Source organism: Bos javanicus, chromosome 7, assembly GCF_032452875.1.
Source record: "Bos javanicus breed banteng chromosome 7, ARS-OSU_banteng_1.0, whole genome shotgun sequence".
Lineage (NCBI taxonomy): Eukaryota > Metazoa > Chordata > Mammalia > Artiodactyla > Bovidae > Bos > Bos javanicus.
In genome coordinates this window covers 19,264,778-19,282,956 of record NC_083874.1, presented here as the reverse complement: position 1 = coordinate 19,282,956, position 18,179 = coordinate 19,264,778, and the positions used below count along the sequence as shown (strand labels likewise).

General features: G+C 54.0%; 2 protein-coding genes across 2 annotated transcripts; both read right to left on the bottom strand.

Annotated features, from left to right (window-relative positions):
• Positions 1-2,314: 2,314 nt before the first annotated feature.
• PLIN5 (perilipin 5) lies at positions 2,315-13,650 on the bottom strand. Its single transcript, XM_061422597.1, has 8 exons — positions 13,543-13,650; positions 12,451-12,532; positions 11,413-11,608; positions 10,312-10,394; positions 9,524-9,704; positions 7,942-8,141; positions 3,532-3,651; positions 2,315-3,301 (listed from the first exon to the last, which is right to left on the bottom strand). The coding sequence occupies exons 2-8, from the start codon at positions 12,508-12,510 to the stop codon at positions 2,771-2,773; spliced, it is 1,371 nt and encodes a 456-aa protein (XP_061278581.1). The 5' UTR covers positions 12,511-12,532; positions 13,543-13,650; the 3' UTR covers positions 2,315-2,770.
• Positions 13,651-14,765: 1,115 nt separating this feature from the next.
• On the bottom strand, positions 14,766-17,801 carry LRG1 (leucine rich alpha-2-glycoprotein 1). The gene is made up of 2 exons (XM_061422598.1): positions 17,659-17,801; positions 14,766-16,400 (listed from the first exon to the last, which is right to left on the bottom strand). Exons 1-2 carry the CDS (start codon positions 17,709-17,711, stop codon positions 15,392-15,394), a joined length of 1,062 nt encoding a protein of 353 aa, XP_061278582.1. The 5' UTR covers positions 17,712-17,801; the 3' UTR covers positions 14,766-15,391.
• Between the last annotated feature and the right edge of the window lie 378 nt (positions 17,802-18,179).

Genomic DNA, 18,179 nt, shown 5'->3' with positions numbered 1-18,179 from the left:
ATGGCTTCCACCCTCACATCCATCAGGGCTGTCTTTTGTTCCCTGCAACAGGATGGCACCCAGCACACAGGTGGCACTTAAGGAATGTTTGGCTAAATGGGCCAACTCAGAGGGTGGTTGTGAGCATGAAATGAGGTCATGCATGTAACCTGTTGATCCCAGAGTCTGGTACATAGCAGGTGTTCAACAGACATCAGCTTAGCATTGTCCAGGGAGAAAGAGAGGAGCAGGGTCTGTCTGGGGCAGGGAGGGGATGTGTCACTCTCCAGAAAGGACTTCCCTTGAGAAAGGGCCTAAATACAGACCCAGACAGGGCACCAACTGAACTGGGGGGTACCCCAAGAGTGAGATCTGGGCCTGGTGGGCTTGGGTCAACCCAGGGTGGCTTCTGGAAAAGGCATCCTGTGCCTGAGGCTATAGAGCTGGGAAGTGGCAAAGACAAGATTTGAACCTAGACCTTCAGGTTGGTTGTCTGTGAAGCAGGTGGGTGGGTAGGCAAGCAGAGAAATGATGGCCAAGCCCCCTTTGAACGCCCCTGTCTGCCCCTGGGACAGGGATCCCAGCTGTGTGCTGGTGGGGGTGGGGAGACAGACCCAGTGGTGGCCTGATGACCACTGGGTTGTTTCCTTGGAGCCATCACTGTGTTTGCCAAACAGCTGGGGAGCAAAACAAGGGCATCTCCCAAACTCTCTCCAGCCAATGCTTCCCAAAGGTGGCAGGGAAGTGGGGGTGGGAAACCAGGGTGAGCCCCTCCCCCTCCCCACAGGACTGCTGCAATGCAGCAAACGGGGAGCAACCCAGCAAAAATAACAAAAATGATCATAAACACTGAGTCAGGTCCCGTCCCTCCTCTGCCCACAGCCCTCCTCCCCACCTCCCTGGGGGGTAAAAACCCAAGTCTACCCACCACCCACAAGACTGCACAACTCCTGCCCCATCCCCTCCCTGTCCTCCCCTCCTCCCTCTCTCTCCCCCTCCTCACTCTGCTCCACACAGGCCTCCTCACTGCTCCTTCGGGACACCAGGCACTGTCCTGCCCCAGGGCCTTTGCGCAGGCATGAGCACTGCTGCCTTACTCCTATTTTCATACCCATTTCACAGAGGAGAAAACTGAGGTTCAGAGAGGCTCACTTGCTGACCCATCCATTTGTAGGCAAGGCAGGGACTCAGCCCCAGGGTCTTCACTACTGTGCCCTTCCCCCAGATTCCAGGACTTACCTCAGGCTCTTTCTCTCCCCTCAGTTCTAGTCAAACTGATGCCCCACAGCCAAGCCTCTGCCACACGCCCTTTCCATGTGTCATTCTGCTCATTCTCACCGAGCTTGGCCCTCCAGGAGCCCCCAGCCTCTCAGGGAAAGAGAAGCCAAGGCTGCCTGTGGTTTATATCCAGATAGAAAGGACTTGGAGCTCCAAGAAGGTAGGCTATAGAGGGTTGGAGATATCCCACAGGAGTAGAGTCAGGGAAGGCTTCCTGGAGGAGGTGGCACTGGGGCTGGGCTTGAGGATGGATGAGATGTAGCCAAGAGAAAGACGGGAGGGTGGGAAGGTGTTCCAGGCACAGCCTGAACAAAGGCCCTGAGGTGGGGAGATGTGCACAGCTCCTTGGGACCACAGCAGTGTCTGAGTCATCCCAAGGATGAAACTGGAAGTCCTCAAATGCCAGGGTGAGGAGTGAGGATAGTTGGTCTGAGGGCAACAGGGATGTTCCTGAGGAGTGGCAGGGAGGTGAATCTAGCTGGTGCAAAGCGGCTGGGACTCCCACAGTCACCCCTGGGCCAGATCCCAGGGAAGCCAGGGGCCACCCTGACCTTACCACATCAGACTGCGGTTTCCCAACACCCTGAGTGGCCTCAGGGGGGACCTCAGGGCCAGCCAAGAATGCGGTCAGAGGACAGGAGGGCCCCCACGAGACTAGCCTGTGGCCCTTGCCCTGCCTCTGTCTCCCCCATCCTGACCAGTGCAGCCAGAGAAGCCACAGGGAGATGGGCATAGGAGCGGCTGCTTCCTCTGATCCCTCCTCCTCTTGATCCTGCTCCTTGCAGTTTCCCAAACATTCATTTATACTAAAGTGTCAATGACTTCCATTCCAGGAAACGACATCTGAATGCTTCACCCAGGTGGGTGGGGCACACACAGTGGAACTCCAGACAGGAGGAGGTCTAGCTCATCAGGGTGGCATCATTCAAGTCTTGAACCCCGGCTCGTGCCATATGGTTGCACACCTCCGAAGCCCCCAGCACCCCACCACTGAGACCCACCTCGGCTGGAACAGAGGGCACTGGTCTCTGGACAACAGCAAGCAGGCAACACTGGCCTCTGGACAACACCAATAGTCTTTATTCTGGAGAGTAAATGCCAAATGGCTAAGCAAGTGGGGGCAGCAAGTCCAGCTGAGGACCCCTCAGTCCGAGATAGAAAAGCTGGGGGAGGAAAAGGACACTCACTTACTTTTCAAAGCTCCAGACAGAAGCATGTGCCTCTAGATGCTTCTATCACATGGGCAAAACATGTGATCCTCTGGGGAGTTTTGATCAGCTTCTTAGAGTGGAGCAATGGGAACCACAGCCAGTGAAACCAGCTTGGGGCTAGTTACATTCAAGTCCTCATATGGGAAAGACTGGGGGCGATCTGACATCAGAGCTCAGTCTCCAACTCCACGCAATAGCCAAGACCAAGGCTTCGGCTAGTAGTGCTGACGCATAGCCGCTAGGGGACAGCAGGGATCTCGGGGTGCAGGAGGGCCTCCAGCTGCCTACGCGGTCCCATCGGGTCAAAAGTCCAGCTCAGGCATCAGAGTGTGCTTGGGGCGGCTGGGGGGCTCAGGTTCCTCCTCGGGAATGTTCCCCGAGAGGACTGTTCCCTCCCCGTGCTGGGCCTGCCAGGCTCTCTGCTGGGCCGGCCAGTCCAGGTGCGCCCAGCGGGGGTCAGGCCCCCCGACGACCTCGTCCACCAGGGCCTCCAGGTCAGGCGGGGGTTCGGGCCGCTCCACGAGGATGGGTGCGAAGGGCCCCACCAGCCAGGGCAGGGGCACGGCCTGCACCACTAGCTCCAGCAGCTCGTCCACGCACGCGTGGGCCCGGGCCATGCTGCCCCGGCCCTCTGCCAACACGGCCGCCGGCACGTCTCCGAAGCGGCGAGCGTCGGCAAAGGCGGCCTGCAGGGCGTCCACGCTGCGCCGCACTTCGGCCACCTTCTCCTGGGCACTGGGGGGCAGGCCCCGCACGCTGGTCTCCAGCGCATCCACGGTACTCTGCAGCTCCTCCATCAGACTGCGGGACAGTACCAGGGTCTCCAGCTCCGCCTGCGGGGGGCGCGGGTGGGGATGGGTGGTGAGCGGAGGGGCGGGGCCTCAGTGTCCCGGATGGACCCCTGCCGGGACCCCCGTCTGCCTCAGTTTCCCCGCAGACACTCCAACCAGCTGCCAGCTGACCTCAGCACTTGGTTGGAGCCTGGCAGCCCTGGACCTACCCAGAGCCCACTCTTCCCTCCCCTCCTCCTCCCATCCCCCACCCATCCCCCACGCCATCCTACCTGGCTGTGACGCCTCCGGCCGTTCTCTAGGGGGCGCTGGCTCCAGTCCTCCCACAGCTCGTGCACCTTCCCGGGGCGGGCGGGGGTGATGGGGGTCACCCCGCACTGCATGCGGTGGATCTGTGCGAACCAGGACCATGATAGTCAGAGCTGGAGGGGCTGGAGAGTTGGGGGAACCAGGGCCCCAGTCTGGATCTGGCCTCAAAAAGCACTGGATGCAAATCTTCATGGCCTGCTGATCCAGCTTGGCTGACCCATCTATTCTCTTCCCTGACCTTAGCCAAAACCTGTGACCTGAAAGTTTTGAAGCTCAGACTCACTGCCGGCCCTCTGCCCAGGCTGGTGTCTCAGGTACACGCTCCCCGCCACCCACCTCCCCGCCAGGTTCACTCCAGTTCATTGTAAAGGTTGCCTCCTCCAAGAAGCCCTGCCGCCCCCCAAGCCTTCTTGGACCCCTCCTCTGGGTCTCACAGCATCCAGCATGCTCTCTTGTCATGACCCTTGTCCCCCTGTGAATGTCCTGGTTGGGGGGGGGGGCACTGTGCCTTTAGTTCACAGGACAGGGCAGGTATGAGATGATTAATAGAAATAAACTGTGATCCATCCATACAACAGAACACAGTCTACCTCCATATTTGTGGGTCCTCCATCTGTGGATGGAACCACGATTTGGGGTTGCTTGAACCCACAGATGCAGACCCAGGGGATACAGAGGGCAAACCACACTAGGCCATTTTACAGAAGTGATTTCAGCATTTGTGGATTTTGGTATCCGTATCCGTGGGGGGGTGGTCCCAGAACAAATCTCTCACAGATTCCAAGGGATGAATGTATTATGTCACCTTAAAGAGGAAGGAAGTGCTGACAGGCTAAAACAGGGCTGAACCTTGAGGACATTCAGTCAGTTCAATAACTCAGTCGTGTCTGACTCTTTGCAACCCCATGGACTGCCCCATACCAGGCTTCCCTATCCATCACCAACTCCTGGAGCTTGGTCAAACTTAAGTCCATCAAGTGAGTGATGCCATCCAACCACCTCATCTTTTGTCATTCCCTTCTCCTCCCGCCTTCAATCTCTCCCAACATCAGGGTTTTTTCCAATGAGTCAGTTCTTCACATCAGGTGGCCCAAGTATTGGAGCTTCAGGTTCAGCATCAGACTTTCCAATGAATATTCAGGACTGATTTCCTTTAGGATTAACGGGTTTGATCTCCTTGCTGTCCAGGGACTCTCCAAGAGTTTTCTCCAACACCACAGTTCAAAAGCATCAATTCTTCGTCACTGAGCATTCTTTATGGCCCAGGTCTCATATATATACATAACTATTGGAAAAACCATAGCTTTAACTATATGGACCTTTGTTGGCAAAGTAATGTCTTTGCTTTTTAATATGCTGTCTAGGTTGGTCATAGCTTTTCTTCCATGGAGCAAGCATATTTTAATTTCATGGCTGCAGTCACCATCTGCCATGATTTTGGAACCCAAGAAAATAAAGTCTGTCACTATTTCCATTGTTTCCCCCATCTATTTGCCATGAAGTGATGGGACTGGCTTCCATGATCTTGGTTTTTTGAATGCTGAATTTTAAGCCAGCTTTTTCACTCCTCTCTTTCACTTTCATCAAGAGGCTCTGTAGTTCCTCTTCGTTTTCTGCCATAAGGGTGGTGTCACCTGCATATCTGAGATTATTGATATTTCTCCCAGCAATCTTGATTCCAGCTTGTGCTTCATCCAGCCCACATTTTGCATGATGTACTCACTACTAGGGGCTTCCCTAATAGCTCAGTTGGTAGAGAATCCACCTGCAATGCAGGAGACCCCAGTTTGATTCCTGGGTTGGGAAGATCCACTGGAGAAGAGATAGGCTACCCACTCTAGTATTCTGGGGCTTCCCCAATGGCTCATCCGGTAAAGAATCTGCCTACAAAATGGGAGACCTGGGTTCAATCCCTGGGTTGGGAAGATCCCCTGGAGAAAGGAACAGCCACCTACTCCAGTATGCTGGCCTGGAGAATTCCATGGACTGTATAGTCCATGGGGTCACAAAGAGTTGGACACGACTGAGTGACTTTCATTTTCACTTCACTCTGCATATAAGTAAGCAGGGTAACAATATACAGCCTTGACGTACTCCTTTCCCAATTTTGAATGAGTCCGTTGTTCCATGTCCAGTTATAACTGTTGTTTCTTGACCTGCATACAGATTTCTCAGGGAGGCAGGTAAGGTGGTCTGGTAGTCCCATCTCCTGAAGAATTTTCCAGTTTGTTGTGATCCACACAGTCAAAGGCTTTAGCGTAGTCAATAAAGCAGATGTTTTTCTGGAATTCTCTTGCTTTTTCTATGACCCAACAGATGTTGGCAATTTGATCTCTGGTTCCTCTGACTTTTCTAAATCCAGCTTGACCATCTGGAAGTTCTCTGTTCACGTACTGTTGAAGCCTAGCTTGAAGAATTTTCAGCATTCCTTTGCTAGCATGTGAGATGAGTGCAATTTGCAGTAGTTTGAACATTCTTTGGCATTGCCTTTCTTTGGGATTGGAATGAAAACTGACCTTTTCCAGTCCTGTGGCCACTGCTGAGTTTTCCAAATTTGCTGGCATATTGAGTGCAACACTTTCATAGCATCATCTTTTAGGATGTGAAATAGCTCAGCTGGAATTCCATCACCTCCACTAGCTTTGTTTGTAGTGATGCTTCCTAAGACCCACTTGACTTCACATTCCAGGATGTTTGGCTCTGGGTGAGTGATCACACCATGGTGGTTATCTGCATCATGAAGATCTTTTTTGTATAGTTCTTTTGTGTATTCTTGCCACCTCTTCTTAATACCTTCTAATTCTGTTAGGTCCATACCATTTCTTTCCTTTATTGTGTCCATCTTTGCATGAAATTCCCCCTTGGTATCTCTAATTTTCTTGAAGAGATCTCTAGTCTTTCCCAGTCCATTGTTGAGGACATTATGTGCAACGAAACTGGCCGACTCTGGTGCTCACAGGTGCCCTCTGGTGGCTACTTCAGGAAGGACAGACTGTGGGATCCAGGATGGGAAACCAAGACCAGGTGAGTCATCACCGGGGCTGCACCCAGGTGGAGGAAGGGGAGGATGTGCGCGGGTTTAGGGTAGACTTTGAAGGCAGAGTTAACAGTACTGGCCGATGTGTCGGATGTGGGAGAGGAGGTGGAGAAGAGGGGAGTTGAGGGTGATTCCCAGGTTTTGGCTTGAGCCCTTGTTAGGACAGGGTTGCCATCAATTGAGATGAGGAGAAGGATGCAGGAGGAGCAGGTTGGGGGCATCTGAACCTATCAAGCCCAGAGAACATGTTCCTCTGGAGAGGGAAGGATGCACAATGAGGGGAGAAGCTGGGTTATGAACTTGAACCTAAATTCTGGGGAAGACTGGGGTTGGTGATGAGAGAACCTGAGGTACCTTCATCACTTTTCCCATCTACCCTGAAAAGTAAAAATGAAAGTTGTATCTGACTCTTCGCATCGCCGAGGACTGTAGCCTGCCAGGCTCCTCTGTACTCTGTCCGTGGAATTCTCCAGGCAAGAAAACTAGGGTGGGTAGCCATTCCCTTCACTAGGGGAATCTTCCCAACCCAGGGATCGAACTAAAATCTCTTACATATCCTGCATTGGTAGGTGGGTTCTTTATCACCAGCAGCAGCTGGGAAGCCCTTCGCCTACCTTCAGTTCAGTTCAGTTCAGTTGCTCAGTCGTGTCCGACTCTTTGCGACCCCATGAATCACAGCACACCAGGCCTCCCTGTCCATCACCAACTCCCGGAATTCACTCAGACTCACGTCCATCAAGTCGGTGATGCCATCCAGCCATCTCATCCTCTGTCGTCCCCTTCTCCTCCTGCCCCCAATCCCTCGCAGCATCAGAGTCTTTTCCAATGAGTCAACTCTTCATATGAGGTGGCCAAAGTACTGGAGTTTCAGCTTTAGCATCATTCCTTCCAAAGAAATCCCAGGGCTGATCTCCTTTAGAATGGACTGGTTGGATCTCCTTGCAGTCCAAGGGACTCTCAAGAGTCTTCTCCAACACCACAGTTCAAAAGCATCAATTCTTCGGCGCTCAGCTTTCTTCACAGTCCAACTCATATCCATACATGACCACTGGAAAAACCATAGCCTTGACTAGACGGACCTTTGTTGGCAAAGTAATGGTCTACCTTAACCACCTGTAAATTCCAGGTCCTACTTCCCCTCCTCCACAAAGCCCCTCCAAGCCTCTCCAGGCTGAGCCTTGAGCCCCACCGACTGCCTCCAGCCCCGGGGGCCCTCCTCTGCCCCAGCCCTGCACATACACGCTTCCACCTCCACCTTCAGACTAGCACAAGACTCGGCTGGCACTCAGTCCACGCGTGCTGGCCTGCATCACAGGGTGGGGAAGAGAGCTCTCACCAGCTCCAGGGTCTCCTGCAGCTGGGCCAGCATGTCCTGGGCATGGTGTTTCTTCTGCCTAAGTTTCCCCAGAGAGTGCTCATAGGCCAGGTGGCGGAGCCGCGTGGACAGGGAACCCAGGCGCACGAAGTAACCCTGATGTTTCCGCTGCTCTTCCACCGAGCCCACTTCCGGGCCCTCAGCCTCCGCCGCCAGCGCCGCTGGAGGACAGAAGAGGGAAGGGAGTCACGGTGGCCACGCCCTCTGCTCCTGGGTGGATTAGCAGGCCAGGACACGGGGGTGGGGGTGGGTACTCCCAAATTTATAGTTCCCTTCTACAATATCAACTCATTTGACCATCCCCAAACCCTACGATGTAGACAAGATTAGTAGTTCTATTTACAGACGAGGAAAACCAAGGTACAGAGAGGTGAAGTCCCACAGAGTATAAGAGGCTGACCTGGGATTCGAACAGAGGCAACCAGAACTAGTCTACTCGAATACCACGTCTCTTTACCTCGGTTTTCCTCATCTGTAAATGGAGCTAATAACATTAAAGAATTGATTACGAGTGCGTGGCACACAATAGGTGCTTCAAAAATGCCTCAAAGGGACTTCCTCGGTGGTTCAGTGGTTAAGATCCCGTGCTTCTATTGCAGGGACGTTCAATCCCTATTGGGGAACTAGGATCCCGTATGCTGCACCCCATGGCCAAAAAATAAAGTAAACTTTAAAAATAACGCTTCACAGCCTTTCTGCCAAGGAGGGAGTACGGCTCCATGTACCTCTAGCGCTATGAAGCAGGCCTGAGAAGTCAGATTGTGTCCAGGGCCAGAAGACAAGATGTAGAATCTTGAAGAATGGTGGGGTTTAAGGAAACCATGTAAAGGGGAGGACGCTATTCAACCCAAGTTCCTCCCCCCCCCCAAGGCATACCAGAAATCAGGTTTTGTAGGGCAAAAATCTGATTTTTCTTTTTTGTCATAGCATACAGCATGTGGGATCTCATCTCCCTGACCAGGGATCGAATCCGAGCCCCCTGCATTGGAAGGCAGAGTCTTAACCACTGGACCACTGGGGAAATCCCCAAAATATGATTTTAATTTTTATGTATATTTATTTATTTAGCTGCCTTGGGTCTTAGTTGCATCATGTGGGCTCAGTTGCCCTGAGGCGTGGGGGATCTTAGTCCCTGACCAGGGATCAAACCTGCGTCCCCTGCATTGCAAGGCAGATTCTTAACCACTGGACCACCAGGGGAAGTCCCTAGAAACCTGATTTTTAAATGAATGTGATGAATTAAACCATTTTAAAGGCACTGCACAGGGCAAATACTGCAATATGGAGCGCCACGGTCTGGAGGGTCACCAGTTTGAGACTGTGGCCCTCCAGTCTGCAAGTCCAGTACACTCTTGAGGGTCTGGGCAGTCAGATTTCTACTAGGATGTGGGCCAGGAGCCATGGAAGTGGACTGGAACCCTGTGTTCCCTGCTGATGTGCTGTGTGGCCTTGGGTGAGTCTGGGACCTCTCTGATCTGTAGCCTCTAGAGGTGGGCCCTGGGCAGGAGGATTCAGGGGCGAATGGGGAGGCTGCTGGCCTTACCGAGCTCCTCCTCAGTCATGGGCAGGAAGTGGTCCACCAGCTCCTCTGACTTTTCCAGCACGACATCCATGGCATGGCTCACAGATCGCTTCAGCTCCACACTCCAGCGGCGGCCCTGCCGGGCCAGGCCCACCATGCCTGTCACGCCGCTGGCCACCACACCCTTGGCCGAGGTCACCACCTGGCAGGAGGAGCCGAGCTCCAGGTGCTGTCAGCCTTGGTTTCCCTTCCCTTGCCCCCAGCTCCAGCGGGCTGTGAGGCAAGGACCCCTGGCCCTTGCCTGGCTCTGGGCCACTATTTCCCCCCCTTTAAGATTTTTCTTTTCTTTTTTTTTTAATGTGGAGCATTTTTAAAGTTTTTATTGAATGTGTTATATAGTACTGCTTCTGTTTATGGTTTGGTTTTTTGGTCAGGAGGCATGTAGGATCTCAGGTCCCCAATCCAGGATCGAACCCACACCCCCTGCATTGGAAGGAGAAGTCTTAATTACTGGGCCACCAGGGAAGTCCCACCCCTTTTATAAAATGGGAGAAAATCAGGTCTGTCCCTCATGGCGTTATTGAAGGGAGGCTTAGCACCAGCTGGCGCATATTAAGTGCTCAGTTAACATGGGTCTCTAATTGACATCTAATTTTCATCTGGCTGGTGGTGTCTCAAATTGACTGAAGCTTGACTGGGTCCTGGCCCAGGTATCAAAGTCGGGTCTGGGAGGAGGCTGCATTTCTCACTCCCACCTCCACCACCCCCACATAGGTTCCCACATGATCTGGCGGTGCTGGGGGGGTTACCGTCTCCGAAGGTTGCTGGAGAAAGGGCAGTTTCTCTTCCAGCTTGTCCAGGCCCCTGCAGGCAAGATCATTCACTGTGGCCACTGGAGACAGAGAGGCAGGGAGTGAGAATCAGGAAGATGTCAAGGGAACTAGGGACACACAGAGAGTCATGGAGGGAGGGGATGCTGGAGGGAGAGACAGGAAAAAAGAGAGAGACACACACACAGGGGGAAAGAAATAGGGAGAGGGCACCTGGCTGGTCCCCTGCAAGGGGCTGGGGGCCCTGAGGCTGTGGGTGGGCCACCAGGCGGGACCCTGCCTCTCTGCCCTTCCCGCTTCTGCTCTCCCATCAGTGCTGCCAGCACCAAAGTGACTCCTCACCCATGTCCAGCTCAGACACCTCAGCAAGTAGGTTCAAGATCACACAAACCAGCTGAGAAGAAGGGAGAGGGAGGCCCCGGGCTGGGACCCTCAGGTGATCCCTTTCCTCAGTCAGATGTAAGACCAGGGGTCTCTCTGCCCGCCACCACACCCCTGGGTTGGACCCCTGAGCTGGTTACAGGCTCAGGATGGGTGGGGGCCGGGACAGAGGGGCAGACAGGGGAGGGAGACAGGACAGGCAGAGGGACCCAAGGCACATCAGGCTAGTCAAAGGGAGGAGGACAGTGAGACAGACACATGGGAACCAAAGGGGCAGACACAGAAACAGCTAAGGGCAGGTGGGCAGGTGATCAAACCACAGAGGGACAAATAAGAGGGGAACAGAGGGGAAGATGGGAAACAAACAGGGGAAGATGGCGCAGGCAGAACGACCCAGAGAGGGTGACGCAGGTGGGTGGGGACAGACAGGCAGGCAGACGAAAGGCACACAGTTTAGGCAATACTGTGCTGCAGGACTTCCCTGGGCAAGTCCAGTGGTTAAGACTATCCCTCCATTGCAGGGCGTGCAAGTCTGATCCCTGGTCAGGGAACTAAGACCTCACATGATAAGGGGCGTGGGCAAAAAGATAAAAGGACTGCAGAGGCACATTCAACTCAGGGGGCTCCTTGTAGTGGAGCCTGAGAGGGCAGGGCAGTGGGAAAAGCAGAGGACTCAGGACGCTAGCCGGGGGAACTCACGCTGGGGCTGCAGGTGGCTGAGCAGTGGCTGGGCATGGTCCAGGGCTCGGGTGGTCAGGTCACACACGCAGTGCTCAGCCAGGCGGCAGGCAGAGCCCAGCAGCGGGTGTCTGTCCTTGGCGGCGCTGTAAGCCTCAGAGACTGCGCTGCACGTGGCCCTGATCAGGGGAAGGGCAGCCACGCGCTGCACCACGCTCTGCAGGAAAGGGTGGCATCAGAGGGGTCCCAGGTGGAGGTGGGGGGCTCAGCCACCAGCTGGAGAGCCCGCTCATCCTCTCTGGGCCAGGATGAGGGGGAGAGGAAGTGTATTGAGCGCAGCTGCCTACAGACAATGGAGACCCTCATGCAGGGGTTTAGGGCTCTAGTTCCCAACAGCAGACACACAGCAGGGCTAGTTCTGAAGGAACTGGTCTGCTCCAGAAGCCTGGAAGGCTATAGTCCATGGTGTCACAAAAAGTTGGACACAACTGAACACATATGTGCATGTGTGCGCGCACACACACACACACACACAAAGGGCATAGCCACTGGACCATCTGAGTTCAGTTCTGGTTCCAACGCTTTCGAGCTGTATGGACTTGGGCAACTATGTGAACTGCTCTGTGCCTCAGTCTCCTTATCTGTGAAAGGGGCTTCTAGGGCTGTGAAGGGGATTCAAGGACTCATTGTACATGAAGCGCTTGGAGCAGTGAATGATGCAGACTGTATGCTGTGATTGATGCTATTATTGTTGTTATTGTTTTGTGGAGAGTGCCATGATGGTGGACACAGAAACAGAGAGGTACAGGCAGAGAGAGGGAGAGAGTTGAGCAGAGGCCAGGTAAGCTGGCTGGGAGTGTCTGGAGAGACTCTCCTCCCTGGGCCTCACTTTGCCCCTCTGGGAAATGGGTAGAATGGCCCTCCCCCAGCTATGGTCCAAAATGCCCTCAGAGCAAGGTGCTCAAAGCGAGGGGGGTGACCCAGTCTGAAACTGTCCCCTGAGGGGCTGTCCCCCTACCCTCTCCTGAGCTGAGCTCCGTGGGAGACACAGCCCCTCACCTGCTGATCCTGCTCCCACAAGCTGGGTTCGGGGGCCTGAGCCGCCTCGTCTTCTGACATGCCTACTGCAAACAGGTTCACCCTGGGGGGCAGGACAGAGTGACAGGCCCTTGCATGCCAGCCCTCCCAGCTCCCGCCCAGGCCCTGGGTTCTGTCCGGCTGGGCTCGGTGACCCAGGCAAGTCTCATCTCCTCTTGGGGTCTCAGCTTCCTCATCTACAAGATGCGAAAATGATGATACCTACCTCAGAGCATCCTGGGCAGGGACAATGCATGCACAGGGCACTGCACACAGTAGGTGCGTACTTCCCAGGTGACTCAAATGGTAGAGAATCTACCCACAATTCAGGAGACCTGCTGGGTTGGGAAGATCCCCTGGAGAAGGGAATGGCTACCCACTCCAGCATTCTTGCCTGGAGAATTCCATGGACAGAGGAGCCTGGCGGGCTGTAGTCCATGGGGTTGCAAAGAGTCGGACACGACTGAACGACTAACACTTTCACTTCAGAAAACCTCTGGCAGGATGGGGGCATGTTAGTGATTCAAAGCATGGGCTCTGTGGGGAGAGACACCTAAGATCGAGTCCTTCCTGCCATTACCTGTTGTGTGACTTTGGGCAAATGCCTTCACCTGTGTGGGCTGGTTTCTCCTCTGCAAAGTGAAGGAGATCTCTGTTACCCCCAGCCCAGGGATGGAATCGTACAAGCAGCCCCCCGCCGGGATGCAGGTGGAGTGGGAGCCACAGAATACCAGTAAACTCACAGTCCAGTCTGACACACAGGGAAACTGAGGCACACAACAGATCCATGCTGGTCCCAAGGTCACTCAGCTAAGTAGACTCAGAGGGAGAGTTCGACCTAAGACTCCCCGCCTGCAGTTCTCCCCCTGTCCCCACCCCTGCATCCTCAGAGCCCTAGTCCTCGCCCAACAGGGTCCTGAGCTTTTGCCAACTGGGACAAGGGTCTCAGCCACCTGCTGCGGCCTATCACACCCGACCTCCTACCAAGCCGCTGGACGCTAGCCCGTCCACCCACTCACTGGGGTCCCCGGGGATCTACTGGGCCGTCCTGGATGCCGCCCGCGCGGCACTCACCTGGGCGCGTTCAGCTTCAGCCCCCAGGTTCAGCCACAGACCCTAGACTCGGACTCCAGTCTCCGCCCCCAGGCTGCCCCGCCTGCCTTATAGCGACTTGGGGGCGGGGCCTCGGGGGACTGACCAATGGAGAGAGGCCATGAGGGGGCGTGCCCTGGGCGGGCCTCCAGGCCCCCAGCTCTATCCAGGGGCTCCCAGAGCGCCCCGCAGTTGTCATAGCAACTTGGGGACGCTGGCTACACAAGAATTGAGCTACTTTCCTTGGCCCTCACTGCTGTTGCTACAGAGACGGTGGAGGGCCATCACAGCCCCCTAAACTCTTCACCCAGTGACCTTGGGCAAGTCCTCAAGGTCTTTCTTTTTGCTTTTAAAAATCTGCCACTTAACTAAGCCAGGAGAGAGATTGGCTCATTCCTTTCCATCCCCATTTTACAGATGAGCAAAGTGAGGATCAGAATGCTTAAATCAGGAAATTCCCTAGCAGTCCGGGGGTTAAGACTCCACACTCTCACTGCAGAGTGCCTGAGTTCAATCCCTGGTAAGCCACACAGCGCTGCCAAAAAAATAAAAAATAAAAATGTTTAAACCACTTGCCTTGGCTCACCCAGCGATTGGGGGATCTGATTCAAACCCAGCTCTGCCAGACTCCAGAACCCTTGGGTTCATTGCCACAGTTGGAATGACCACCCACACCTGGAAGGACCACCCACGTGGGCATGACCCTCCTTCCAAGGAAATGCAAAAGAAGAGCATGCCCCAAACATCCCAAGGACCCCCCCAGTCTGACCTTGAGCCCCACCAAACACAACATTGTGTTGACAGGTGGCCCTGAGGTTCCAGAGCTGTGAAAACACAGTCTCCTGGGCCCCTGCCCATTTGTTCAGCCCCATCCAGCCTTCCCACGCTTGCCCTGGGCAGCTACCCTTCCCTGGTTATCACAGGCCAGCGTGAAAAATTGTTTGGAGCCCTGAAGCAATCAGGTTTAATTTAAACCTTCCCCAGGACACAAGCTCTGGCAGGAATCCACTGGTAAAATGACACCCTGGGCAATGGTCAAGGTTTTATTTCCAGTTAAATCCAGGGATGGGGAGGGGAGGAGGAGAACAAATCCCAATGGCTATCCATTTGGGATTTCATGGCATACCTCTCCTTTCCTCCTTCTGTATCCTGGAGACCTAGAAATTTTACTTGAGAGATGCAAGGAGCACAATGAAACCATCCACTTCTGTTCAACAATTATTTATTAGTGAAGCTCCACCTGATGCAAAGAGCCAACTCTTTGGAAAAGACCCTGATACTAGGAAAGATTGAGGGCAAGAGAAGAAGGCGGAAGCAGAGGATGATCTGGTTATTAGATAGCATCACTGACTCAATAGACATGAATTTGAGCAAACTCCAGGAGATTGTGGAAGACAGAGAAGCCTGGCCCATGGATCGCAAAGAGTCAGACAGGGCTTAACAACAACAATACAGTCTGACTCCAAGCTGAGTGATGCTGGATAAAAGGAAATCCAGTCCGAGGTCCTGCACTCAGAAAACCACACACAAAGAGGGGAGACAGAGCCAGATTGACACAACTTCAGTGTGGGGCCAGGGCAGGCTGGAGGAGCCAGAGACCAAGAGGTCTGAGAGACAGGGGGAAAGAAATTTCTGGAAGAGGATACAGCATGAGCAAAGGCAATAAAGAAGGAAGGTTCAAGGCGTGTTTCTGGAAGCCTGGACGAAACAGATTCCAGAAACTATGGGAAGCCCAGTCTCACCCTTAGAAGGGGGGAGTATTTGCTAAGTGGGGTGCACTGGCCTATGAAGACTTGTCTCCCCACCCCAGCCCCAGACCCCGCCCCAGGCTTCAATGGGACTCAGCCGCAGCCAGGAGCGTCTGGCCCTTCAAGGCCTCAGGGCCGGCACAGCGTGTGTGATTCCGGAAGAACATCTTGTTTTCATTGGCTACCAGCCAACGATAGAGGTCGGCCAGGTTCTGGTCACAGATCCAGGGGTTATTAGAGATGTCAAAGCCATCCTTGAGGTTCCTGGCAGCCTTCCCCAGGGAGGTCCAGAGGCCTGTGGGCACCGTGGTCAGCAAGTTGTTGGAGAGGTCCAGCATGTCCAGTTTCTGCAGACCTCGGAAGGCGCCGGCTGCCACCGAGGCCAGCCTGTTGTCATTCAGGAAGAGGTAGCGCAGTTTTGGCTGGGGTGCCAGAAGGCCCTCTCCGAGCACCTGCAGTCTATTGCCCTCCAGATGTAGCCGTTCCAAGTTCAAGGGGCCCCTCAGAAGGTCAGGGGGCAATGTCTGCAGCTGGTTATTGCTAAGGTCAAGGGTGAGCAGGTCGGTGAAATTCTCCAGGAGCCCAGGGGGCAGAGAGTGGAGCTGGTTCTCAGACAGGTCTAGATGTCGTAGGGCTTTCAGGCCGTGCAGCCATGAGGCTTCCAGAAACTTCAGCTGGTTTCCCTTCAGCACCAGGGTGCAGAGGGCAGCCGAGACCCGGAAGAAGCCAGGGAACAGCCCGGTCAGGGAATTGCGGGTCAGGTCGAGCACCTTTAGCTGGGGCACGGGCAGCAGGAACTTGGGGGAGAAGTCCTCCAGTCGGTTGCTGGAAAGGTGGAGTTCCTGGAGGTTAGGGACGCCCTGGAGGAAGTCGGCAGGCAGCTGAGTCAGGTTGAAGAACTCCACAGCCAGAAAGATGGTGTCAGCTGGGAGGCTGTGGGGGATTTGGGCAGGTGGCTGGCAGGAGATGGAGCTGCCATTGACCGAGGAGAACACCAGACAGGCTTCAGGATTTGGGGTGAGCCCCTGGGCTGAGACTACAAATAGCAGCAATAGGAAGATTCTAGAAAGATGGGAGTCCCAGCCCACCAGGCTGCAGGCAATGACAAAAAAGAGCTTAATAAGTCAAAACTAAGATATTAGATACCCAGCAAGATAAAAATACACCCAGAATCTGCCTGCTTCTTACCATCTCTACTCTCACCAACCCGGACCCTGCCACTGCTTTGCTGGGCTGGAATAATGGAGTCACTTCCTCTATTAGGTTCCACCCTCGCTCCCCCCGCCCCCCAGAGCTGCCAGAAGTAACTCCTGTTCCAGGAAGAATTATAATTCTACAAAAGCCTGAGTTTCTTAGTCTGATCCTTAAATACTACCCTTTCCTATTGCCAGTCCAACCTCAATGCGCTATTATTTGCAGTTTAACTTGCTAATTTCTTCTGCTCTCACTTGTTTTCTGGGTCATTTCTTATCTCCCTGGTTCCGTGTTTTGAAGGCAGAGCCCACAAACTTTTATTCATCCTGCAAACCGTCAGCTCCAATGCCCCCTCCTTTCCACAAAGCTTTCTTGACTCTCCCAAGCAGAAAACTGTTTCCTCTTGGGAAACAGTTGGGGCTTCTGCTCCTCATGGGCCCTCCAACAGTGATGCCCCAAGCCCAGCAGCATTAGAGACCACCTGAACACCCTTGGTTGCTACAAGCCATGGACCACTTGGGGTTCCTGTGCTGTGTGTATGTGTCAACTACAAATTGACACCTACCATCTACCACTACAAGGATTAAATCTCGTGCTGCTGCAGCTGCTGATTTTCAACACCCCCTGAAAGGAGTTCAGGGTGGAGAGCAGAAATGAGGCGCTCTGTGCTCGGGGGTGAAGGGTGAGGTGGCAGTGGGCGGGGGCGACTGGCAGGACAGGTCTTCAGGTACTTATTTTGAGAGCTAGTTTTATGAGCCCAGTCCTTGTATCTCCTTATATCTAGAAAAGCACTAAAATCCTTCCTAGTGATGAGTGCTCCCTGTGACTAGCAGAAAGCTTCTACCAGAAAAAAAAAAAAATATATATATATATAGGCTTGACTGCATGTACTCCCTCTATACTGACCTCCCACCCCTGCCTCTTTGGAGCAGTCTCTCAGAGCTATCTGAGGTGCTGTTTCCCAGGTTGCCGTCCTCATTTTGCCCTAAATAAAACTAACTTGCAACTCTCACATTATGCATTTTCTATGTCGACATACGGGAGTGAGTCTGTCCTTTGGAGCAGCCTGAGTGTCAGTCTGCTCCAGCCTGCAGGCCAATGTCTGGACCTGGAACAGGTGTCCGTTCTGCCCAGGACGGGTCGGGTGGGGACCTACCTCTGTTTTCGCTCTGGGTTCTGAGAGGACATGGTGGCCTCTCTCTTTTTCATCCAGGTTCCCTTGGTCTGGCAAGGTGGCCTTATACCGGCCTAAGCTCAGGGCAGGAGCAGCAACTGTAGGGAAGTCTCCACCCACATCCTATTCCTGATAGGGGCTGACCTGAGCCAGGCAGAGGTGGGGGGCGGGGTGGGGGGCGGTGGCAGGGGAGGGGTCAGGATTGCAAAATTGCTTCCTGGCAAGGGAAGGACAGGAAGGGAGGGGGCTGCCCACCCCTTTCTTGATCCTGTTTCTACCTAGTTTTTCTTTCCCCCGAGTCCTGCTTTTGGAGAGTGGGTACCGAAGGGTCTCTGGGGCTGAGTTCCCACATCTCCTAACCTAGGAATCAAGGGTCAGGTTTGCAAGGTGCCAGTCTGTCCTGGGGGATGGGGACATCTCTTTGAGCAAGAGGTACTATTTACAATAAATTTGAGCAACCTGGAAGCTCAGTGGAGAGAATAACAACAACAACAAAACACTTG